General features: G+C 37.5%; 1 protein-coding gene across 1 annotated transcript in view; it reads right to left on the reverse strand.

The window, feature by feature from the left end:
- HTR3B (5-hydroxytryptamine receptor 3B) overlaps nt 1–20,461 on the reverse strand; it is a 40,612-nt gene extending 20,151 nt beyond the window's left edge. Inside the window, 3 exon segments of the mRNA XM_011365424.1 lie at nt 6,574–6,734; nt 11,044–11,135; nt 20,319–20,461. Of these exon segments, the coding sequence (XP_011363726.1) occupies nt 6,574–6,734; nt 11,044–11,135; nt 20,319–20,461 (396 nt within the window).
- Between the last annotated feature and the right edge of the window lie 6,813 nt (nt 20,462–27,274).

The raw sequence follows: 27,274 nt of genomic DNA on the forward strand, positions 1-27,274 counted from the left end.
ATAATATTTTGCAGATGGAGAATAAAGAGGAAGACATTCAGAGAAGGAAATGAATGACATACAAGCAGGAAACCACAGAGGGTTCAGTTTCAATGTAGCATTGAGTACATGTAGATGACAAGATTAAGACAGTGGATAGGAATAAAAATAGAGGATTGGAATATAAGATTTTTCCAAATTTCTAAAAGAAAGCTTGCCATATCCAATGTGATATGTCTAACATATTCTAGTAAAAAAGATAGTACATTCCACAAAAATGAAGAAAAACACATCTTTGAAAAAATAATGCTGTGGTCCTTAATTACCATAAGGAATCCGATTTTATTTTCTTTTATTAAAGTAGGAAGAAAGAGTTAGTTAGATAAAAGTTTTCAATTTGAGACAATTGTTATAAGAGAAAGTATTAATATAAAGACCTTGCTCCTTTTCTGTATTTATCTCCAAAAATCCTCTAAAGGAAGGTCTGACCAATTCAACATTATATTAATCAATATGAAGTTAGAAAGTGAAAGAACCTAGAAGGTATTCTTAACCTTTTACTCAAGACTGATTATTCCTCTGCCCTGAGGTTTCACATGACATGTTTCATATCATGTGTCTTTATTCAAATCATGCTTTTTAAAAATTGCACAATGTGTGATGTAACACACTGACAACTAAATAGCAAGAACTAATATTTCTTAAGCAGGTGAAGATATAGCTTTAGGAAATTAAATCTCCAAAATTCTAGTTCAAATTTCTAGATATTAGAAAGAGACTTAAAGAAGTTTTCTATTGGAGCTTTATGTAAGAAAGACTAGACTTTTTTGAGTAAGATTGGGTATTTCCTGGCATTTGATTAAACAATATTGTCTAGGATCTCAGATCTAGTACTTTTACTAGTGTAAGTGAGAAAATAAAGCTAAGAAAAGTAAAATTGTTTGCTAAAAGGGGGAATTTTTTTGTGTATCATTTAAGTTTTCTTATTTATGAAAAAATAATGAGTAGGGGTTTATATAGGCTGGAGGAAAATTATTCTAAAATAACTTACAATGGACAAAAATAACTTAAATCCTGTTATATAACATATCAATTATACTTTTAGTTTCAAGTTATTTTTTCATCAATCGCAATGCCTAATTCTCAATCAGAAAATCAGAGTTTATGATTCATAGCGCAGCATTAAGATATTAATCTAGAAAAACACCTCCATTAATATAAATTAAAGAGGATTATTATTGAGTTATTTTAATAAAATGCATTAAAATAATAATGTATTGTGGGACATATTATTTATGTATTGTAAAATTGGGGACACAATTTTACAAGTAGTACAAAAAACAAAGAGCAGGTAAATGGAATTTTACTATTTTAAGAGTTGTACATTTTATGTAAAGTGTAATAACATTAATTCTAAGTGCATTATATTAAATAAGTATGAAATTCCTAAAACAACATCTAAAAAATAATACAGAGGGATGCCAAAAATCCAATAGAAGAACTAAAATTAAATATTAAAAAAAATTAATTTACCTACAATAAGGTAGGATAAGAGGAAAAGAAGAACACAAAACAAAACAGATGGGCAACTAGGAAACAAGTAGCAAGATAGTATTAGTAAGTGGATGAAACACTTCAGTTAAAATGCATAGATTCACAAGTTAAAAAAGCAATACCTTGGAATACTGCTCAGCAACAAGAAAGAATGAACTATTGGTATTCTCGACAACTTGAATGAAGCTGAAGGGAATTATATTGAATGAAAAAAGCCAATCTCCACTAAAAAAAAAAGAATGAAATCTTACCACTTGTGACAACATGAATGGACCTAGAGGATATTATACTAAGTGAAATAAGTCAGACAGAGAAAGACAAATACCATATGATCTCATTTATGTGTGGAATCTAAAGAACAAAATGAACGAACAAACTAAATAGAAACAGACCCATAGATACAGAGAACATATTGATGGTTGCCAGATGGGAGGGAGGTTAGGAGGCTGGGTGAAAAAGGTGAAGGGATTAAAAAGTACAAATTGGTAGTTACGAGATAGTCATGGAGGTCTAAAGTACAGCATAAGAAATATAGTCAATAATATTGTAATAACCATGCATGGTACCAGGAGAGTAATAGACTAATTGGGAGGGACCACTTCGTAAATTATATAAATGTCTAATCACTATGCTGTACACCTGAAACTAATATATATTGAATGTCAACTGTAATTGAACAAAAAGGCAATCTCAAAGGCTACATATTGTAGGATTCCATTTATGTAATATTCTTGAAAAAAATACACTTATAAAGATGGAGAAGAGATTGACCAGTGGTCAGCGGTTAGAGGTTGAGGGGAGAAAGGGTTGTGGCTGTGAAGGAGCAGTTCTAGGAAGCCCTGTGGTGATGACTGCATAGCTTGATGTAGTGGCAGTGGCAGTGGTGGTTACACTTCCTAAGGTATACTATATCAGATGATAAAATTACACAGAAGCACACACACAAATTTGAATGCATGTAAAAATGGAAAAACCTGAATAAGCTCTGTGGATTGTACCAATGTCATTTTTATAGTATTGATAATATAGTACATGTATGTAAGATGTTAACATTGGGAAACATTGGGTAAAAGGTACGCAGAAACTCCCTGTAAATTTATTTGCAACTTCCTGTAAATTTATTTGCAACTTCCTGTAAATTTATAATTATTTCAAAATAAAAAGTTGGGAAAAAAGCAAGACCCAACTACCTGCTATCTCCAAGAGATGACTTCAAATATATCACAGATAGATTGAAAATAAAAGAATGGCAAAATATCTACCATGAAAAAAGTAAGCATAAGAAAAACTTCAAGGAAAAGAATACTACTGAAGATGAAGAGGAGCATTTCATAATGATAAAAAAGATCTGTTTATCAAGAATACATGAAATCCTATATGTGCAGGCATTTAATAACAGAGACAAACCACAATTACAGTTGTGGATTTAAACGCTCATTGTAAAATTAACAGAATAACAAAAAATCAAAAAATTAGAGATTTTAACAATACTATCAGACACATTCATTGAATTTATATTTATAGAATAGTACACCCTTCTATTCAACACTGTACTGGAGGTTCAAGCCAGTGCAACAGGCAATAAAAGGAAATAAAAATATAAAGAGTGGAAATAAAGAAGTAAAACCATCTTTATTCACAGGCAACACGATCTCAGAAAATCTCAAAGAATCTACAAAAAAGCCTCTGAAACTAATAAGAGATGACAGGATTACAGGAATCAAGACCAATATATACAAATCAATTATATTTTTGTACGCTAGCAACAGATTCAATTTAGAATAGCACTTATAATAGCATCAAAAATGTGAACTACTTATGGATAAACAACCAAATATATATAAAACACTGAAAACTACAAAATATTACTAGAAGTTAAAGAACTAAACAGATGGAGAGATACACTGTACGTGGATTGGAAGACTATGAAGATATCAGTTCTCCTCAAATAGGTCTATAGATTTAATGCAATCCCAATAAAAATTCCAGCAGGTTTTTTTTCACTAAAAATTGATGAATTGATTCTAAAGTTTATATGGAAATGCAAAAGACCTAGAAGAGTCAAAACAATTTTGAAACAGAAGAACAAGATTGGAAGACACTATCTGATTTCAAGACATCTATCATACACAATAATTGAGATAGTGTATTGTTGTAAAATGAAACATAACTATTAGGTGGGCAGAATAGGGTCCAGGAATAGACCCAAACGTATATAAAGAACTCTTGCAACTCAATAATAATATAATAAACAGCCCTATTTTTAAAATGGGTAAGATTTGAGCAAATACTTTACCAAAAAATATGTACGGTTGGCAAACTAGCTCATAAAAACATGTTCAACATCATTAGTCTGTAGTAAAAATCAAAGTTAAAAACCACAGTGAGTTACCACCATAAATCTACTAGAATGATTAAAATCTTAAAAGATTGACAATATCAAGTGCTGGTGATCATGGGGAGGAACCGAAACTCTTATACATTGCAGGTAGACTGCAAAATGATACGGCCACTTTGAAAAACAGTTTGGCAGTCATTTATAAAGTTAAACATAGACTTATTCTACAACTCAGTAATCTCACACCTGATTATCCAAGAGAAGTGAAAACATGCAAGTGTTATAGCAGCTTTATTCATAATTGATACAAATTGGAAACAGCCCACACGTCCAACAAGTATTAAATAGATAAACAAATTGCTGTACATCTGTACAGTGGAATATTACCACTGATATATGTGACGACACAACATGGATGAATCTCAGAGGCATTACGCTAAGTAAAAGAAGCAAAAACAAACAGAAAATACTATTTGATTTCATTATTATGGCATTCTGGAAAGGCAAAACTGTAATGAAAAAAATAAGATCAGTGGTTTCCAGGGACTGAGGATAGAGGCAAGAGATTGGCTTTAAAAAGATGAGTTTCATTTTATGTAATCTATATCTCAATTTAAAAATCCTTTAAAATTTTGTAGGAGAAAGCTAAAACAATACTTAGAGGGAAATTTACAGCATTAAATGCTAAAATTAGAAAAGAAAAAGAATTAAAACCAATGATTTAAGTTTCTACTTTAAAAAACTAAAGTAGAAAAAATTAAATGCAAACTAAGAAGAAAATAATTAATAAGATAAACAGAGATATTAGTGAAACAAACCACTGAGAAAATTCAAAACCAATCTATGATTCTTTGAAAAAATAAATAAAATTGATAAAACCTGGCAATATTCGTAAAGGGAAAATAAGAGAAAAAACAAAATGTGGATATAAGAAATGAAAAAAGGCAATATCACTAAAATTCAATAGCCAATTTTTTTTTTTAAAGGAAAAACTTAAACAGCTATTTCACAAAAAAAAGATATGTAAGTAACCAAGAGACATATGAAAAAGAGCCCCGAATCATTAGCCATCGGGGAAACGTAAAGTAAAATCACAATGAAATACCAATATACACTTACCAGTATGGCTAAAATTTAAGTCGAATACTATCAAATGTTGATGAAAATGTGGAGCAATGAGAACTCTCATAGCTGACTGGTGAAAGTGTAAAACTACAACCACTTTGTAAATCTGTCTGGCAGTTTCTCATTAAGTGTACACCTATCCTAGAGTCAGTTATTCCACTTCTAGGTTTTACCTAAGAGGAATGAAAACATAAATATACAAAAAGACTTGTACAGGAATGTTCATAGTTTTATTATTAATATCCTAAAGCAGGAAACAACTCAAATACTTATCAACAGGAGAATGGATAAACAAGTAACAGTATAGCCATAACCAAATACTACTTATCAGTAAAAACAAACAAACTGACATACACAACAACATGAGTGAACTTCAAAAACCTTACACAGAATGAAAAATCCAGATACAACAGAGGACATACAATAAAATTTCTTTCATACAGTTTTCAAGGAATGACAAAAATAATCTGTGATGAAAGAAATCAGAACAGTAGTTGTCTCCATGGATGGAGGGGATGGGGTTGACTGGAAAGGAAATGAGGGATCTTGCTGGGGTGATGAAAATGTATGCTATATTGATAGGTATGGATTATATGGGTGCACGAAGTTATCAAAATTCATTGGATTATACACTTAAGATCTATGCATTTCAACACATGTATGTTATACCTTAATTATAAAAAATAGTTTTAAGAAATAAATTGAAAACAATTCTTGAACTATTTCAACAAAACAAGCTCAATAAAGTCTGCTTATAAGAGAGATCAATGTATGGTATCAAAAGGGTACTAGATTTATCTGGGGGATCACTTCCTAAGGTATACTATATCTAATCATTATGTTGTATACCTGAAACTAATAAAATATTGTATGTCAATTGTATCAAAAAGTAAATTTTAAAAAAGAGAAATCAAAATAAATCTGGGACCTATTGGTATTAAAGACTGTAATTAAGAAAAAGTTGAAAAGGGAAACAGGGATAGTCATCAATAAATAAGAGGGCTTACTAAGACCGCTGCTAACTGCTTCACACAAATTTTCTCATTTAATTTCCACAACAACTCATTTTTCAGATATAGTAGGAAAGACATGCTTTAGGAAACAAATCTTCCCCCACCATCCTTAGCGAAAACCTTAGCTATCAAGTCCCTTATAAACTTGAGATACCCAGGCACTTTTTCTCTTTTAAAATTTTCAGGCAATAAGTGGTGGATATTTTCTTAAATGTACTAAGAAATGTGAACTCTATAAAAAAAAAAAACATATCACCATTTTTGGGTTTCAGCAATCCTTATAAAATATGTACTGTGATCTATGACTAGAATTCTTAAAGCATTTTAATTCTGTGAAATTCATATCTCTAAACTATTTGTCCCTCACAATGGAAGTTGAGGGCTAGAAAGCATGATTTGCCTAATAAATAGTTTACCTCATGATCACTGCTAAATGAGCCTAGCACAGCTTCCCTACCAGCTTTACTAGAGCCTCAAGATAAAAGTTCTCCTAGGCTCCTGCATAAATGGCAGGTAGTTTTACAAAAGGGTAGCAGGAATAGGAAAGGGAAAGTTGGTCCTCACCACATCCAATACAGCATGAACAACTACGTCCAGGTATACAGTCGTAGCCTCCATCCAGTCTTGAACTGGTCTCACTTCCTTGTGATATTTCTGTAATAATTGTTCGGTGAGATGATACAGAACAGAATTCCTGGGATGAGATGTATCTATGGCTAGGATTCCTGGAAAAGAAAACTATCATTGTGAAGATGAAAATAAGAGGAACTTAGCATCTTTAGATTTCAGACAGTTCCAGACTTGATGGCTCCCAGCAGAATACAGTTTCGGCTCACCCCAATCCACTTAAGTTTACAACCAGCTGGTAGGCTTTTGGGCAGACAGTTTTAAATAACTGATATAAGCTGGTGGCCTAAGTGTCCAATAGAGAAACCTCATTGCAAAGATAAATAAATCAACCCAATTTCCAAGGATGCAAATTGTACCCACAATTCCATTTTTACAGCGATCATGCATCTGGGAGATAGAATCCTTTCTTTATTTCTGTATCATTTCCTCCTGGTACATGGCAGAAACCTTTCTATATACTTAGCCAAAACTCAACTTTCCCCTTGGATTTTTCTTTTGATTTTCCATTTATAATTCAACAGTTAAATAGAAAACACAGGCAGAAACGTGGACAAACCAATGAACCCAAAGATCTGTGTGGATTTCTAAGTAATGAGATTAATGAGATTCCAATTCTTACTTTTCTCCACACACACACACACACACACACACATCTCTTTTCTCACTCAGTGAGAATATGCACTTGTCAGAAAATGAAATCTTCATTTTGGGAAAATTCTCTCTGGTTCCAGGAAACAACCATTTCCTATGACCCAAGAATCTTGATTTGTAGAGGAGCAGTGATTGGTGTTGAGGGAGGGGAGGCCAGGAAAAAAGAAGCAAGAGAAATGATCATCAACAATTGGAAGTGACAAATTTGTGAGGGTTTTCTCTGAATTGCAAAAAGATATTTTGTTCACAAGCTTTGCCAGCCCTTGGGGAATTCAAAGCTTCTCTAAGTCATTGGACTGAAGCAAATTGCACACCTCCTGTCACAGTGCGTGAGCGAAATCTATCTGTAGTGTCCTGTGCGTGAATTCGCCTGGGCTCTCAGTGGTTTTGATGGTTATTTTGATGAGCTGCTGAAAGTATGTGGGATCCAGCAGAAAACTGTAAATGAGATATCTTCTCCCTGTGCGACAATCCTGTTTATACTCATTTCTTTATGAATAATGTCATGTCACTTGCCGCCACAGGCAGCAATTTCTATGATTTATCAATGTCATTGTGACCAAAATGCTAACAACAATGCTGGAGGTGCAATTCCAGACTCATTGTGGGCAGTGGAATATTCAGTTTCATTACCATCAGAACTGGGAACCTAATGAGCATATTAACTCCTTAACTATTCACCCAAGAAGATGCCTAAAGTGGCATCAGCTATTCAGGCATGCAGGACTAAGGTGGGTGGCTTGCATCAGACATCATTTTTAGTGGTGTGTGTGTGTGTGTGTATATGTGTGTGTGTGTGTGTGTGTGTGTGTGTGTACTGTGATTGTCAAAAAAATGTACTGCGAATCTCTCTCCCTGAGATTATTTCTCGCTGGCAAACCCCAGGGGAGAGAAGTCAGGAGCACAAAGCAAAGCTGGTCTGGTGCTTTCCCTATGAACTTTGCTTTGGGCAACTTCACTTTTACCTTGCTTGGAAGCTCCCGATTCAAGTCCCAGTTGGAGAAATACTGAAATTGTATGTTTCAATACATGTTTCAATACCTGAGACAGAGATAAAATATAATTCTGAGAAGTGAATATGTGTTCCCTACACATTCTGCTCATAAAGAGTCAAATTTGCCTCTGTTATCTTTTCTAGGAAACAATCGATAGATTCCCTCTGGATAAACATCTATTTCCTAGAACCTGTTAAAGTCTTTGGGTAAAAAGAAAAAGTTCTGGAAGCTAGAACTAGGAACAAAAGAGAAACAGGTAATGTAAGAGAAAAATAAGAAGCAAAAGGAAGTGGGTTTAAATAAACTGTAAGAGGAAAGAGTTCTTTGTCTAAAATGGGAAGAAATAATAAATTACATTTCTACTATGAATGCAAATTTGCCTGAGGAGAAAGATCTATTATAGGAGAGAGATTAAGGATTTAAGTGACCATTAATTAACAGTAAATTATGCCCCTCGAAAGCTAATGTGACATTCACACAAGCACTAAATGACTCACAGTTCAGTGATGTTTCAACAGACGCTGATGGAAGCTATCAACAGGCCCAGGAAAAATTCCTTGTTAGCACTGCCTCCTAATAATTAGCTTTAAATAATTCACTTGTAAGATTTCTGGAAAGTAGAATGTGTTAGGGACTAAGATATGAAGTACTTTTAGATGAAGAGAGATTTTTTTTTTAAAAGTTAAGAATACAATAGAATTATTCCTTTATTTTCCTTATTTGAATGAGTTTCCCTTATACTTACCTATCTCAAAGTGTTCTGGGTACTTTGATAAAAAGAACTATTCTTGCTTTAGAAAGTATACTATCTTTAGGATTATAAGAGAGTTATACATATATCTGAGAAGTTACAAGAAAATAGAGACGTAGGCGTGTGGTTCTATTGAATACCAAATATTGATTGAATACGTGCCATATGCTAGGCATGAGGATAGGAGCACTTTACCTGAATTATCTCATTTAACTTTTACAACAGCCTTATGAGATCTACATACTCTATAGCTTAATGAGAAGTCACTACTCTTACAGATGAGAGGCTCGGTGATGTTAGTACCGCCCAGAGTCATACAGCTTGGAAGTGAAGAGGCTGGAATTTAAACATGACTGATCTGTGATCTGGCTCCCTGAAAATATTAGGAACAGCAATGAGTAACCTTTCCTAAGAAAGACTGACTCATTACATGGTGTATATTATTGGGCAGAAATAGCTCATGATTATTTCCTGCGTATGTGTTTTCAGGTCAATAATATCCTACATTCGCATTGTACCTTACAATTTCTAAATGCTATCTTATTTGATCTTCATGAATATGTGAAATAAATAGTTAACTTACAGGGAAACTGAATCTCTAGGAGATTAATTGACTTGCCCAGGGTCACCTGGCTGGTGAGTAGTGGAGCAGGAAATGATTCTCCTAGTCCAGGCCTTCTACCCAAGCACAACGGCTCCAAGGAACAGCCAGGAATAGTGGTCGGTTCAATGCTCTTATATTTACACACCATCTTGATATTAACTCAGGAAAAATTCCAAAGGGCAGGTTTTTCTGCAACAAATTTACTCAGTATGATTTATGCTCATGCATTGATTACTAGGCACTGTTAAAACACCTTTTTCTGCCACATTTGGAATAAAAATCAAGCATAATATAAAACATTAGAAAGAGATATTATTAAGAAGATTTTCTTCTGTTTTCTTATCTTCATTTTTCTATTTTATCTTAGTTTAATGTTCATAATTATTTTCTGCTAAGAAACCCATTTGGCATTTAATGAAATTTCCTCTGTTTTCATTTTTATAATTAAGATAGGCTTTTATCCTTTGAGTTCAACATCCAGGATTTTTATACTTTAATGATAAGTGGCTATTTTTCTTTTCTACTCAATAAAAAAAAAAATCATTCCAGTGTTTTTGGCTACCAAATTCCTTCTTCATCTCCATAATTGACTCATTCCACTTCCAGTTATATTTTAAAACATGGAAATTCAGATATGGCCTCTAGGAAAACCTTCAAGAAAGGAGGGCATTGGGAAATGCCAGCATAAACATAAATTCTTGATTTGTGCATGTTTTCTAAGAATCAATTGTATCCTAACTAAAAGGGTTCAATTCAGTACTGGCACTATGAAAGTTTGGTTCCAGAAATTTAGGAAAAAATATTTAAGCTTCTAAAGTGTTTTTAAGGGGAATGGTACATTCAAAACATGCAAATTGACAGTACTCATTTTTAGAGACATACTCACCTCTGTAGACTTTGTATGGCTGGATGTATAGAGCCCCCAATACCAAAACGATATCCAGGTGTCTGTAGCCATGACATATCCAAGGGACTCTTTCTCTGGGCTACTAAATGCTTATAATGAAGCTAAGACTATTTGGGATAATAATAATATATTATTCAGACACAAAAGCAAATCTGAAAAGGGATGCCTCAAACTCTTAACGTAAATTGCTACAAAGAGAGTGATTCCTAGAGAAGCAGAGATTTATCAAACAATTGGAACATTCCAAAGCTTACTTTCAGCTATGTGTAAAAAGCTTCACTGTGTGACCCTTAATATATATGTATCTGTAATTTTAGGACAAAGTCACAACAAATCATTGTTCTCCATGTAACTTCACAAGACTGGCATTTTACCAATGATGAATAAAAATGAACACCTGTGAGGAGTTAATTATATAGCATAATGTAGAAAAATATTGTCTTTAGCTTCTAAGAGTTAACAGCCAATGCCTAGTTAAATCATTGAGAGGACTCACCTGAGGCAGCCACCAGGATGAAGGGCCACAAAGGAGCCATCACACTTGCCAATGTTCCCGGACACGTCCCAAAGAGGAGAAATGCAAATTGGCTGAAATGACACTCAGTTTTTCCTAAAAGGGCTCCTCTTCACTCTGTTCTTCTCTGATTGCCAGTTTATGCTATTCTTATTGGTTCTCTTTTGTAAACCCTAAACGGAACCAAAGGCAATATCAACACTGTATAAATGTTTTGGAATTGATACCATCATGATATCCCTTAACTTCTCCATTTGGTTCTGCCCCAGGATCAGATCGTGGCCAACATTTCAATTTCCCTGACAGGAGATAGCTAAGTGAATAATGTAATCTAAGAGGAGCCCCGAAGGAGAGGAAATTCCACACTAATATGATTTCCTTTACAGCCTTTACCTAAGGCAATGCTCTTGCTGACATTCAGGAAACTAATTTCATTAATAATTGAGATCCAATAGTTGTTCTAAATCAGATATATGCAGTAACATTTTCAGCATTTCACAATGGTTATTGGACTCTTGAATTACACAACACAAATGGTATTGCCTGGTATTGCCTAATGCAGAATGACTGCTAACAATACAGTGGTAAAAGTGCCTTTTGTTTTTCCTAAGCCCCTTTAATTAAAAGAAACATTGATTTTTGACAAATAGGAGTGCTTTTTAAATTTTCACTGTCCGCAATTCAGAAAGCAGCTGTATAAGAGAAGACGCTCTAAGTTTATAGAACATAAAGTTTAACATCATTTAATAACATTTTGTTCACTTCTCCCCCTAGTTTTACTGAAATATAATAGACAATTAGTTGCTTGTATTTACATTGGGCAATTCAATGAGTTTTTTTTAAATTATAGTCGGCATACAATAATCTGTTAGTTTCAGTTGTACAGCATAGTGATTAGAGATCTACATAACTCAAGAAGTGGTCGCCCCACTAAATCTAATACCCTTTTTCCCCCTTATACATTTTTATAACATTGTTGACTATTTTCCTTATGCTACACTTTATATCTCCATGACTATTTTGTAACACTCCATTTGTACTTCTTAATCCCTTTGCCCTTTTTTCCATCCCCCAAACTCTCCTCCCGTCTAGTAGCCCTCAAAATAGTCGCTGCATCTATGAGTTTGTGTCTGTTTTTGATGTTGTTGTTATTTTCTTCTTTAGATTCCATGTGTACATGAAATCATGCGATATTTGTCTTTATCTGACTTATTTCATTCAGCGCAATATCCTCTAGGTCCATCAAGACAATACCTTTTTCCATCCCCTTCCTTTTAGTCTGTGTGTGTGTCTTTTAATTTGAAGTGAGTCTCTTGTAGGCAACATATGTAGGGGTATTTTTTTTTTCTTATCATTCAGCCTCCCTATCTTTTGGTTAGAGCACTTAATTCTTTTCCATTTGAGATACTTATTGATAGATATGTAGTTATTACCATTCTTTATTCATGTTTTTTCTTTTTAAAAAGTCTCACCAACATTTCCTGTAATACTGGCTTCATGTTGATAAGTTCCTTTAGCTTATTGTTATCTGGGAAGCTCTTTATCTGTCCTTTGACTCTAAATAATGCTTTGCTGGATAAAGTATTCTTGGTTGTAGATCCTGAGTTTTCATCACTTTGAATATTTTGTGCCAAACTCTTCTGTCCTGCAAAGTTTCTTTTGAGAAATACGATGCCAGTCTTACGGGTGCTCCCTTGTGGGTAACTAATTGCTTTTCTCTTGCTGCTTTTAAGAGTCTCTCTTTGTATTTAAACTTTGGCTTTTTATCTATGACGTGTCTTGGTGTGGGCCTCTTTGGATTCATCTTGTTTGGGACTCTCTGAGCTTCCTGGAGTTGTATGTCTATTTCCTTCACCAATTTAGAAAAGTTTTCCATCATTATTTCTTCTAATAGGTTTTTAACTTCTGGTTCTCTCTCTTCTCCTTTAGGTATCACTATGACAGATATTGTTACATTTAATTTTTTCCTATAGGCTCTTTAAATTATTATCATATTCTTGGATTCTTTTTTCTTGTCATTCTGATTGAGTGTCTTCAGCTTCCCCATCCTCTATTTTAGTAATTCAATCCTCCATTTCATCCACTCTGTTGATTCCCTCTAATATATTCTTCATCGCACATAATGTACTCTTACTGGCCCCCTTTTATAATTTCCATTTCCATTTTTGTTTCTTTATCTCTTTGTTAAAGTTCTCACTGAGGTCATCTACACTTCCCTAAGTTCATTGAGCATCTTTATAACCAGTGTTTTGAACTCTGCATCTGTTAGATTGCTTGACTACATTTTTCCTAGAGCTCTGTTCTGTTCTTTCATATGGGATCTGCTTCTTTCTGTGTCTGTTTCTATGTACTAAGAAAAGCTCCTAAGTCTCCCAGTCTGATTAGTGTGACTTTGTGTAGTAGGCGTGTCCGGTGGCACAATCCTGAGAGGGGTTCAGCTGAAGACCAAGTTTAATCCCAGCCTGTGCCCCTCCAGGGCCACCAGTTAAGATTCAGCAGGCAATCCACGCATGCTGTGCTTATAGTTGCCTCAAGAGACCACAACAGAAACTGAGGCCAGCTTCCATTAGTGTGGGTCTTGTAACTGCTCAGCAAGGGGCACAGGACTCGCTGAGGACACACCTGGATGTGACTTGAGTAGGGCTATAAGTTGGGGAAGATGGAGTTTCAGAGAATTCCCTGGGTGGAGCAACCTCTGTCATCCAGTTTGATGATGGCTCAGTTATGGTCGTGCTGTGTCTGCACTCTGGGAGCGGCGAGGACTCAACAGAGGAACAGTAGATACTGCCAGCCCTTCTGCCTGGGAGAAAGCTTTGCCTCCAGTCCTTGCTCTGACAACTCAGTGTCCCCATATAAGTCCCTGGTGCCCTCCAAGCAGCTGACCCAGCACTGGTGCTCAGAGAGAGTGAGTCCTTCACTGCAAAAGTCCACTTGTGGACATGGCATTTTTAAGAGGCCTCTGCAGCTGCCAGCTGTGGCTGCCAAAGCTGGACCGGGCTGTCTCACATCTTTGCCCCCTCCTACCTCCAACTGTTGCAGCATGATTGCTTATTTCTTATTTCTCTCCATAGTTGTAGGGCTTCCATCCATCTAGACCCCAGAAGACTTTGCTTGCTGTTTGCTCCGTTTATGTCGCAATTTTGATGTGGTTGCAAGAGGGGATGAATGAAGCTTCTACCATCTACACCTTTTTGCCTGGTCTCCCTCCCCCCGCTTCCCCGCTTTTTTTCACTTTTCGATTAAGTACCTATTTACTCTTAAATTATTATAATTCTATATAATAACTCTGTCTTTCATTGGTAGACCCGAGATGCCCTAGAAACAAAAACTAAATCTCATACCACTTCCAGCATCTTCCTGCTTTTTACTATAAATGAGATTGTAGAGGCACAAGTGGAAGATAAGTTTTAGCAAAGTAAATTGGTGGGGGAAAGTATATACCCGACCCCTGTTCTAATTATTCAGTCCCCTTGCTCTCCTCCTAATTCTCATTTACCAACAAAATGTAGCCTGATTGGTTTTCTACTGTTGGTGAAGTATGTTACAAGTATGAAAAGGAAGAAAACTAGTATGAACCCTGTGGTGTTGAGTTGGGTTTTGGGGTATCAGTATGAATTCAGGGTTTTCAATATATGTAGCTCATTATAAAAATAAATACAAATGTAAATGTGTGTGTACACATACATACTTATATCCCTAGGTCTGTCTACTAGAGGACCTGGGAGCAGGGACACCTCAATAGCAATGACTACATCTAATGCCCAAATTTTGGTTTCTAAATACCATATCACCTGAAAGGAAGAAATGGAGAAATGACTGATGCCAGGACTGATACAGGGAAAGTACAAGAAGAGCCTAGAATACCTTGTTTATCATAAAGAAGTGCTAAAAGAACAATGGGGATGTAAAAAGAAAATGAGTGATGGGGATGTGATAAAAGGACATAGGAGTCAGCTTGGAGAGGCTCTCACTTGCCAAATCTGAGACAATTCAATCATCAAAATTAATGATGATGAAGAATTATAACCCTTTAAATAAAATAGTAATCTACAAGTCCACACTGATTTAAATAAATGATTGGGAAGAAGAGAAGGCTTTTCCTTAAATTAGAATACCAACTAATAAATGTAAAAGGAATGATGGAATCTTCATAGTAATAATTCATTCAAGAAACATCAGTGGGTGATAACTAGTTGGTGAAAGTTTGATGAGGAATATGACATTTACACAAGACGCTTATTAACTACAAAGATTAAAAAAAACTTTCATTAGAGAAATCTGGCAGGCAATGCCTTAATCAATGATGAAAATTAACATTAACAGTCATGGGAGTTGTACCACGAGATAGGAGGAATGAAGAAGACACAGCAGTACTTCTGCTACCATCTTGCCAAAGATTCATAACTTGAATCTATCCAGGAGGAAATACCAGACAATCCCGTCAATCCCGTATTGTGGAACATTCTACAAAATAACAGACATGTAATCTTCAAAAGAATCAAAGTTATGAATGTGAAGGAAAGAATGAGAACTGCATTAAACAAAAACAAATTAGAGACATGACAACTCAAAGCAATGTGTGATTCTGGATACTTTTACTATAACGAGCTTTTGGGGGACAGTTGGTAAAACTCAAATGACTGTGGATGAGATAGTAGTAATGTAACAATGTTGGTATCCTGATTTTGATTGTACTGAGATTATATAAAAGATTGTTCTTATTTGTAAGAATAAGACACTAAGTACCCACAGATAAAGGAGAATCATGTTGGCATCTTACTCTCAAATGGTTGGCAGCGGGTGGGGGGTTGGAAGGAATTCTTTCTACTATTCTTCCAGTTTTGTTGTGTGTCTGAAAATATTTCAGAAGAAAAACTAAAAATTGAAATGTAATCTGGTAGATGAATTTTGATACAAATTTATAGAAAGTTTAATGGAGAAATGTTCTTTATCTAGATATATTTACCTCTAAATTTATTTATCTGGTGGCCAGATAAATGGGGCTTCATCAAGAGATGAGATCACAAAGGATTGATCTGGCTATCAAAGTTCGATCACTTCCTATCAGTTCTTCAAATTATTTACTTCTACCTATGAGATGAATTAGTACAAGAGGAAAGCAAGCTGCAGGCAGCATATCTATGTAGGAAGCACTTTTTATGAGAATAAAACACAGAAGCTTGCTTTTTATGCAAAAGTTTAATTGAGATGATGATCGACATTATATTCTTGCCACACATTTCAGTAAGCCATGACTCTAAGTCAAACCTTCTGGGACATGCTTCCTCTCCCTTTTCTTCTCACTTTCTCATATACCCATCTGTTACTGGAAGGCCATTGCTAATGATGTATAATACAGGTACATTACGACCTTCATTAGCTAATTTAACAACAGTCTAGTGATCCTTCCCATTATGGCTCTTTATTGGCTGATGAATTCCGCCAAGAAGGGAAAAGCTTTGTGTGAGTAACTTATCTTTAAGGTAGTTTATATACAGGTGCATCCTAAACTTCTCTTGATCATTCTGCCCTGCCAAGCAGCTTAGATCTTTCTTTTCCAACACTACTGTCCTGTCTGTGTTTAGTTTGTTTATTACATGCCTTTTGATTTAATGTCTTCCTTCTACTCAATCTTTAATTTTTAATGAAAACTGTTGCTCCTCACTCCTTAAATATAGCACTTTTTACTCACACTGTTTCTTACAATTCATTAGTCAAGAATTTCACCCCTTCCCTTACATATCTCTTTAGAAAAGATGAGTATGGGGGTGGGAGAAACCCTTTTCAGACCTTTTAAACAGATTAGTGTATTTAAATAAAAAATTAGAATCATCAGGGGCTAAGCATCCAGGCTTCTTAAATATCACCTGAGCAAAAGAAAGACATTACTCTGAGGTTTGAATATGCCATTCTCTGATAGAAGTTTAGCACAGGCCTATAATTAAGAGAGTACCTATAAATATACTTCTTTCAGAAGTCTCTTCCCCACATTCCCATGAGCTCTTGCACTTTGTTTCTCCATTATTTCCAAGTAAGATATGACACCTCCTAGATGGACCAGTGTATTTTGGAGGAAGCAGGGGAAGAGGGTTTATTATGCAAATATAATAAGGAAGTGTTTATTATGCAAACAGCAACTGAGTTATGTGTCCTTTAAGACTACTAAATAGTTTTTAATTACAGCTATATCAGTAAATCCCATAAATATGCAAATGCAATTAGTTCACAAAATAGGCCTTTAAATATCTTTATTCCTCTCCAACAAAGTTCTTTGAAGTTAATCGCCAACTCTCTTTGTTTGCTCCCTTGGCAGTCGTGCTAAATTTGACAGAAATTTTGACAGATGTACATATTCAGAGGGAACCAAATTTTCTAAGCACATCTGGTCAGGCTAGAGGAGAAAAGCAGAAATGGACACTCTCGCCAAACTCAAATATTTAATGAGGAGAGTCCCATGTGAGATTTCTTTTACTTGATAGCATTGTCCTCTGAAATAAATATCAAGGTTACTACTGTGGGACCACTTCAAGTTCAAAGCCACACTCAACATTTGAATTTCTTCTGGCTCAGAATTTTATTTTTAATAACACTGCACATTTTTCTTGTTCCTAAAAAAAAAAAATGCTAAAAATAAAAGAAATAGAGTACCCTATGACTCTGGCCCTCATGGCTTACATGACATGTTTTCTATGGGAAGTCACAAAACAAAGGAGCTAAGGTACCAGCCTTTGGAGTCAGACACACCTCATTTTGCCTCCCAGATCATTGCTAGATGTTCATTGCCTTGGTCAAATTGCTTATTGTTGGCAGGCTTCCAGTCAAGATGGCAGAGTAGGTAAACTCTGTGCTTGCCTCCTCTCACACTCACATTAAAATTACAACTCAACTACAGGATAGCCATAATTGGGAGTCTCCTGAAGTCTAGCTGTAAAGAAATCCTACAACTGAGGACACACAGAAGAGGCCACCATGAGACTGGTAGGAGGGGTCGAGTTGTGTAAAGGGCTGGTCTCACACCCACAGTTGAGAATCAAGAGGGATGTCTCAGCCGTGAAGATCCCCCAGAAGAGTGTGGAGTCTTGGCCTCATACTGGACTCTCCAACCCAAGGTTCCAGTGCCAGGAAGAGAAATCCCCCACAAAACCTGCCTGCGAAAACCAGTGGAGATTGTGGCTGAGTGAGATGGAGGGCAGCTGGAGTTGCAGACATTTCTTTAAGGGGCCCATATGTGAGTTTACTCACTGATGGACTCCCTTGCTCTGAGCTCTAACGCTGGGGTAGCAGCTTGAAAAGCAGCAAGGACATACTGGGAGAAACTGAGTTGTCTGGCTTCAGGGTGAGGGCTGGAGGGGCAGCTTTCCCTCAGACGGTAGTGATGGCAGGATCTATTGTTCATTTGTTGGGCCTCCCCACGCCCAACATGCAGACAAAAGCAGCCACCATATCTGAGTCTCCGTCAGCTTCACTAACACTGGTCACCCTGCCCTGGAGATTCCCTGAGACTTTGAGTCACTCAATTTGCAGGCCCACCCAAGCCTCTTCCAGTGGCTTTTTCATACAAATGGGCTGTTGTGGCTAATGATGCAAACTTTCCTAAAATTTCTCAAAGTTTCACAAAACCTAAATAAGTAGCATCTGGCCTTGGTGTGCACTGTACCTCTTGCTGAATAGCTTCAAGCCCAGCACTAGCAGTACTAGTAGAGTAAACTTGGTTGTAGGTCCTTGCTTTTCATCACTCTACCCAGCAAAGCTATTATTTAGAATCAAAGGGCAGATAAAAAGCTTCCCAGATGAGAAAAAACTAAAGGAGTTCATCACCACCAAGCCAGTATTACGGGAAATGTTGGAGGGACTTCTGTAAGAAAAAGAAAAAAGAAAAAAATGTGAATAATAAAATGGCAATAACTACATATCTATCGACAATTACTTTCAATGTAAATGGATTAAATGCTTCAATCAAAAGATACAGTGACTGAATGGATAAGAAAACAAGACCCTTACATATACTGCCTACAAGAGACTTACTTCAGATCAAAAGACACACACAGACTGAAAGTAAAGGGATGGAAAAGATGTTTCATGAAAATGAAAACAAACACTCAAAAAACTGGGGTAGCAAATACAGACAAAATAGACTTTAAAACAAAGGCTACAAAAAGAGACAAAGAAAGACCCAGTAATTCCACCTCTGGGCGTTTGTCTGAAGAAAACCAAAACACTATTTCAAAGGGACATGTGAATTCATATGTTTATTGCAGCATTATTTACAATAGCCAAGAACTGGAGACAACCTGGGTGTCCATCAATGGATGAATGGATAAAAAAGAGGTGGTATATATATATACAAGGGAATATTACTCATCCATAAAAAAAATAAGAAATCTCACCATGTGCAACAATATGGATGGACCTAGAGGGTATTATGCTGAATGGAGTAAGTCAGACAGAGAAAGACAAATGCCACATGATCTCACTTACATGTGGAATCTAAAGAATGAAATAAAACAGAAACAAACTCATAGATACAAAGAACATTTTGATGGTTGTCAGATGGGAGGAGGGTTGGAGGAGTGGGTGAAAAAGGTGAAGTAATTAAGAAGTACAAATTGGTAGTTACAAAGTTGTCACAATGATGTGAAGTACAGCATAAGGAATAGTCAATAATATTATAATGATTATGTATGGTGTCAGATGGGTACTAGATTTATGAGCATAATCACTTTGTTAGTTATGTAAATGTCTAATCACTATGTTGTACACCTGAAACTAATATCATATGCCAACTTTAATTTTTAAAAAATTGCTTCCTGTTTCTAAACCTTAGTTTCCACATTTGTAAATAGGGTACCATAGACTCTGTTTAGTTTTCTATGGCTGCATATCAAATTACCACACACTTAGCAGCTTAAAACAAAACTCAAGTATGAGCTTACAATTCTGTAGGTCAGAAGTCCAGGCACAGCCTGGGTGGATTCTCTGCTCAGGGTGTCACAAGGCAGAAATTATGGTGGTGAACTGGAGCTGGCTCTTACTGCGCCAATTCTGTGTTCAGTGACATCAGGTTAGGAGCTTGGAATAAGCCATGATGAGAGTATTTGTCACATGGAAATCATCAAACACCACGAATCAAGGCCCTTCTCATCAGCTAGTCACTAAACATGTACCAGCGTACCATGGCTCACTCCCCTCAATGTACAAGGCCTTGTGGATTCTTTCATCATAGCACTTATTCAAGTGTATTGTGACTATTTGTTTACTTTCCTGTTTCTTCCAGAATTCGGTGAAATTGTTGAAAGTACAGCACTGTATTCTTATTCACCTTTGTATCTGCGGCTCGGATCTTGGTACCTGGTGAGCACTCATTAACGTTTGAGAAGAATAGGTGGATGTTTGGGAACATGGTGGTGTGAGAGATGTTCCCAGGTCTCTCCCCTTAAAATAACAATAAGCTGAATAACTAAAACTCAATAAAAAACACCCAAACTTCACACCAGCACGTCTGCGCATAAGAACTACCACAGGTCAGAACCCTGGGTGTCGGGCAGTGGACTGGAAGAAAGAAAGAAGCTGCCTCTCGCAGCAGCTGGAGCTCCCTGTAGCAGGAGTGGGAGGGGAGAAGGAGCGGGGAATTCCTTGAAAAGCCCTGCCTGGGAGATTTTGTGAGTTCTACGCAGCCAGTGGCAGGGCCCAGTCATCAGGGCAGAAGGCAGAGAAGCGGCTGGCAGAGACACAACAGTTGATTTTTACCAACCACTGTTGCAAAACCAAGGGTGAGCCACATTCCCCAACCCCCAACCGAGAGGGCCTCTCCCCCCATATCCTCCGAGATCTATTACCGCGGAACCCCAGGGGAATGTGAGCAAACGTTACCAAAACTGTTGCTAACACTGACAGGGACTGAAACTGAGGGTAGCGAGCGTGATTAAATATCTATCAGAAAATAAAAAGGCATTTTTAAAGCTTTATATAAAGCAAGGATCCTAGAGGCTTAGATGCCACCTACTGGAAACCAAGAGAAAAGCAACTTCTTTGCAACAGGCTAAAGAGAGAGCTTTATATAATAAATCTTCTTTCCGGAAAAAAAGCAGAATACATTTCCATTAATGCCCAGGTGGAGAAATCGTCCATTAAACATCATGTACAACCAAAGTGACAAGGCATCTCAGAAAGAAAGAGAAAAATCTCCAGAAAATAAGCTTACAGACATAGAAATATGCAACTTAAATGACAGAGAATTCAAGGTGGTACTTCTGAAAAAACTCAGTGAGTTCTGAAATGAGTCATATCAATTTCTGGAATTGAAAAAACAACCAAATGAGCAGAGCAAGGAGATTGAAACCCTCAAAAAGAACAGACTAGATCTTCTGGAGATAAAAAACACACTGCAAGAGTTGAAAAATGAAATAGCAAGCTTGAGAAATAGAGTCAACCAAATGAAGGAAAGGATCAGTGATGTCGAAAACAGAAATCTAGAAATAAATCAGAAGGAATAAGAGAGAAACCAAAGAATAAAAAATAATGAAAGAGAAATACAAGAACTAGCTGATACCACCAGGAGAGGAAACATAAGAATAATGAGCATTATCAAAGGTGAGGAAACGGAATAGGGATTAGAAAGCATCTTCAGACAAATAGTTGACAAGACTTTCCCAAATCTAAGGAATGAGCTGGAGCTCGGAATTCAAGAGGTCAACAGAACATCCAATTATCTCAACCCAAAGAGGCCTTCACCAAGACACATTGTATTAAAATTATCAAAAATCAACGACAAAGACAGAATTCTCAGGGCAGCCAGGGAGAAAAAAAAGGAAACTTATAAAGATAAACCCGTTAGATTTTCCTCAGATTTCTCAACGCAAACCTTACAAGCCAGAAAGGAATGGAAACAAATATTTAAACTTTTAAGTGAAAGGAACTACCAGCATAGAATAATACATTCAACTAAACTCTTCTTTAGATATGAAGGAGAAATTAAGACTTCCAGACATACAAAAATTGAGGGAATTCATTACGAGGCCTGCACTATAGGAAATTCTGAAAGGGGTTAGTTCATCTAAAACAAAATGACAAAAAACAAACAAACAAAAAAAAACCACCATAATTAGGAGTAAAGCGACTATCAGGCAAATAGAAGCAGAGGAGTGCAACCCTTACTAGGAACAGGGCATTATAAGCTTAAATAATAAGAAGAAAATTGCTATCACAAGATAGTAATGAGCATTCAGCATACATAGGGACAAATTAAGACAACAATGATTGAAAAGGCAGGGATTCAAAGATCCAAATTCACAAAGGGGAGTGGAGATAAGGCACACACAGAAGAAAATGGATGACTGTATATATATAACCATCCTGTACATATTCATAGTGGTAACCACATGCCAAAGATTCAGAACTGAAGTATATAACATAAAACAAGAAGGACCAGAGGGAAAACCCACAAAAGCCAACCAAAATAAAGAAAACAGAAACACAAGGACAAAGAAGCAATGGAAACACTGAGCTACCAGAAAGAAAAAGATAAAATGACCATAAGAAGTCCTCATATCTCAATAATCACCCTAAATGTAAATGATTGAACTCACCAATAAAAAGGCACAGATTGCAGAATGGATCAAAAAACAAAGCCCAACCATATGCTGCCTCCAGGAGACACATCTCAGCTCCAAAGACAAATATAGACTCAAAGTGAAAGGTTTGAAAATGATATTTCAAGCAAATGGCATTCAGAGAAAAGCGGGAGTAGCAGTACTAATATCAGATGAAATAGATTTCAAAATAATGTTTGAGAAGAATAGAAGGAGGAGAGGGAGAGAATTATTAACAAATGGTCAGAAAAAAATTTTGATTTATGGAAGAAAGATGATAGCAAAAAGGGCCTGGCTTTTCACAACCATGTGTGTGTGCTTCCCTTTCACCACCCATCTCACAAAGGCTGAGTGAGAATGACAGCTTGGGTTCAGAGCAAGATTGTTTTTATTTGGTTTGCTCCAGAACTACCTAGCAAGCATGCAAAAGATAAACGAAAGACACAGATACAGGTAATTCATGCCTCTCTTTGATTCTCTCAGAGGGTACCTTTGATTCAAGGGTCTTGCAGTTGCTAGGAGTGAGATATCCCCCTAAAAGTCAGAGGAACACAGAACCATGGACTTGCTGCATCTGTCTATGCCCCTGACTACATCAGTTCCAGGAAAGTTGGGCTACAGCATAAAGTAGATCATCTTACTCAGTAAACCATGCTGTCCAGGCCTTCTGCGCAGATTATGGGCCTCAAAGTCTTCCTGTGCCTACACTGGGGAATGTCCCCTGATCTGCGGCTTTTTGCAAGGCCCAGGACTTTTCCATTAGTCCCATTTAGGAATTTGCTATGGAGAGGCCCAAATACTGTTAGTCACAGCAGCCAATAAGATATTCTGGTTCTGGTCTAAATTTCTGGATACTTCCATCTCTGCTGTGGATGCAAGGGCAAGGGCTTTGATCTTTTAGAGCTTGTTTCATTCATTCATTCATTCATTCCTTCATTCATTCATCTTGTCACTGTGGGGAATTGTGGTAGACATTTATAAAGGATATATAAAGATAAGAAAGCTCAAGGAACTTGGGATGGAGGTTATAGATAGAAAACACTTATAATACAATGAGATAAATGCCAGCAGTTGAGTGAATTGAGGAAGACGGGAGTGAAAGAAAAGGAGCCCAGACTTGGTGCGGGATGAGGAGAGGCTTTCACAAATGGCATTTGTGCTGGGTGAAGACAGTCAGCTAAGTAAGGAAAGGGAGAATGGGGCTAATAGCCGAAAGAATAACATGCAAGATGGTGAGATGAGAGAGCGGGGTTATGTTCCAGGAGGCTGGCAAGCCTCGCTTTGTAAACTGTGGGGGGAGGCAGGGGCAGATAATTCCAGATTCACATGAGTTGGGTGTATTAAAAAGTTCATGTTACAAAAAGTGTTGAGGGAAAATAAAATAGAAAGTGAAATATTGTATAAGTCTGTACAAGTGCTGTGATTATAAAGCTGTCTCCAAATGGCCTGTAGCAATTATTCCAAAATACACAACAGCTGTATTTGTCTCCTTTCCACCATTGCTGAAATTTACACTGTCATTGCTCCAGGAGAAAGGCTTGGCACTAATAATAGGTTGGCTGACTATGGCTGGAGTGTGACAGACCTCTAGTTAGAGCCCTTAAAGACTGTAAGCAGAAGAGTGGGAAAATGGAAAGCTCAGTGGAAACCAAAGTGAATGTAGTCAGAGCGCCGCCTTGTGGCGGCTGTCATGCCTGCAGCCCCAGAAAACAACCGATTTTACATTTTATTAGACTGTGAACATTTACATGACTTGAAAGTCATGTTGTGCCTCTATTCATGTCACCATACTTTTTTATTTGTTCTAAATATCCCTCCTCAGATTCCCCAACACCAGCTCACACCAACCAATCTAATTCATTTCTATTCTGCTTACAACTATCAACAAAGTCTTTTCTGCTTACTTCTTTACTCTGTTTCCTCCAAACTCTTTGTCCCTAGGAGCTCCCAAGTTTCCCAGTGACTCGGTGACTTCCTAAGGGGTAACTTCTCTACTCTCTTCCTTAGACAGGTAATAAATAAAGCCTGGTTATCCACCTCTGAAAATAAACAGTACTATTAAAAGCCATGTAGAAATTTAATATTAGACAGAATGGACAAAATTTCATAAAGTTGACTGTCTTAAGCTGGAGTTTTTGAAGCATACCTGAGATAAGGATCTGTGTATGAATGTTTATTATATAAGTACTCACAAAAGGAATAGCTAAAGAAATTAGGTGGCTTTAGTCTGACTCTGCAAAGAAACTTGACAGTGAAAACTACACTAAGAGTTTGTTCATTAGTAATGGAGCCTGGCTGTCATACTCTCATTCACACCTATCAAATACTTGCTATGAGCCAGAGGGCAGTGGTGGCAGGTAGTGAACTCCCAGGTATTTCCTTCTCTTTTCTGGGGCAGGCAAAACTTTAGTAGCCCAAGAGTAGTCTCTAAAAATGTTCTGGGTTTGGGTCTTTGGAAGCAATATAGCACACTAAGCAGAGAAATAGTGAAAGGAGATCTGGGAAGACCACTGAAGGTCTCCACTGCAGAGAGAGTGAAGATTCATGGGAGGCACTAAGTTTCTTATTTCTCCAGAAGACAGTTGCTTTCTAAAGAACCTGACAATCAACTTTTCAGAGCCTAATCATATACGTGTGTGTGTGTGTGTGTGTGTGCGCGTGTGTGTGTACAGAGAGAGAGAGAGAGCGCACTATTTTCTGATACTATTCTTGCCAAAGGAAGCTCTTCTCTCTTCAAAATACACAATAATGGTTTTGCCACAAATATTTGCAGAGGCTCATGATTCCTAACTTGATCACATCTTTTAAGAATAAGATATGAATTTCCCATCAAGATGGTGGAGTAACTATACACTGAACTTGCATTCTCTCACAGCCACATCAAAATTACAACTAATTTAAACTACAGAACAACCATCACTGAGAATCACCTGAAGCCTAGTTGAATAGAAGTCCTATAACTAAGGATATACAGAAGATGCCACATTGAGACTGGCAGGAAGGACAGAGATGCAGAACAGGCTGGTTGCCATATCCATGTGTGGTGGTTAAAACTTGGGAGAGATATCTCAGTTGCAGAGTTTTCCCTGGAGGAGCAAGGGTCTCAGCCCCACACCAGGCTCCTCAGCTCAGGGTGAAAGGGACTGAGAAGTTGTAGGGACTTCTCAGTCCCTTCCAGACTGAGAGATGCAGAACAGGCTGGTTGCCATATCCATGTGTGGTGGTTAAAACTTGGGAGGGATATCTCAGTTGCAGAGTTTTCCCTGGAGGAGCAAGGGTCTCAGCCCCACACCAGGCTCCCCAGCTCAGTCTGGAAGGGACTGAGAAGTTGTAGGGACTTCTCAGTCCCTTCCAGACTGAGAAGTCCCTACAACTTCTGGCTGTGAAAACTAGAAGAGATTGTAACTGAGTGAGACAGAGGGCAGTTGGAGTCCCAGGTATTCCTCTAAAAGTGCCCACAAATGGAATTCCTCGCTGACAAATTCGATCCCTCTGAGCTCCACCAGTGCTGAGGCAGCGGCTCAAAAGGTGCCAGGGACATACAGGAAGATCTGAATTGTCTGGCTTCAGGGCAAGCGCTGGAGGGGTAGCTTTCTCGCAGACAAAAGTGCTGCAGAGGGCATTGTCCCTTTGTTGGGCCTTCCCCACTCCTGGCATGCAGATGCAGGTGGCTGCCATATTTGAGTCTCCATTCACTTGGCCGACATTGTTGGCCCTGCTCTGGTGATTCCCTGAGACCCTGCCCCACCAAACTTGCAGGCCCACATGAGCCACTTTCAGTGGCTTTTACATGCAAATGGCCTGTCTTGGTTCATGCTGTGTGGACTTTCCTAAAATCTCTCCACATAAGCAGCATCTAGCCCTGGCATGCTGCATTGCTACGCAGGCCCAAGCCCGGTACTAGTGGCAGCTGGCCTTGGTTCGCAGTTTAGCCTCTCCCAGATGCCTCCAAGCCCAGCACAATTTGCAACCATCTACAGACCACTTTGTAGCTAGTGGTCCTAGGCAGGACACAGGCAGCAGCTGAACGTGGCTGTAGCAAGACCCCTCCCAGAAAGCCCCAAGGGCAGCATACCCGATGGCCAGCTTCAAACCACACTGGAACACCACTGAGCTACCTCCACAAATGATACACCCAAATGGCAGACTGGGCAATACCAGAACCCTTCTAAAGCAAATCTTACTCTATAGGGTCAGTCCCTGCACAACAGCTTTTGCACTGTAGTCATGACCAGTCCTCACAACTAATAAGCCCGATGGTCAATCCCTTCCACTGATGTGCAAACAGCAACTAAGGCTCAACTACAATAGACAGGCACACACACCCACACAAAGGGTACCCCTGAAGCACTTGGCTCAGGTAACCAAGGAGACTGTGCCACTGGGCTCCACAGGACACTTACTACATAAGGCCACTCTACTGAGATTGGGAGATAGAGCAGCTCTACCTAATACATAGAAACAAAGAGAGGCAGCCAAAAAAGGACAAAGAAACATGCGTCAAATGAAATAACAGAACAAAGCTTCAGAAAAAAGAATGCAATACAATGGAGACAAGCAACCTACCAGAAGCAGAGTTCAAAACACTGGTTATTAGGATGCTCGATGATCTCAGCAAGAACTTC

This window comes from Pteropus vampyrus, unplaced genomic scaffold, assembly GCF_000151845.1.
Source record: "Pteropus vampyrus isolate Shadow unplaced genomic scaffold, Pvam_2.0 Scaffold110, whole genome shotgun sequence".
NCBI lineage: Eukaryota > Metazoa > Chordata > Mammalia > Chiroptera > Pteropodidae > Pteropus > Pteropus vampyrus.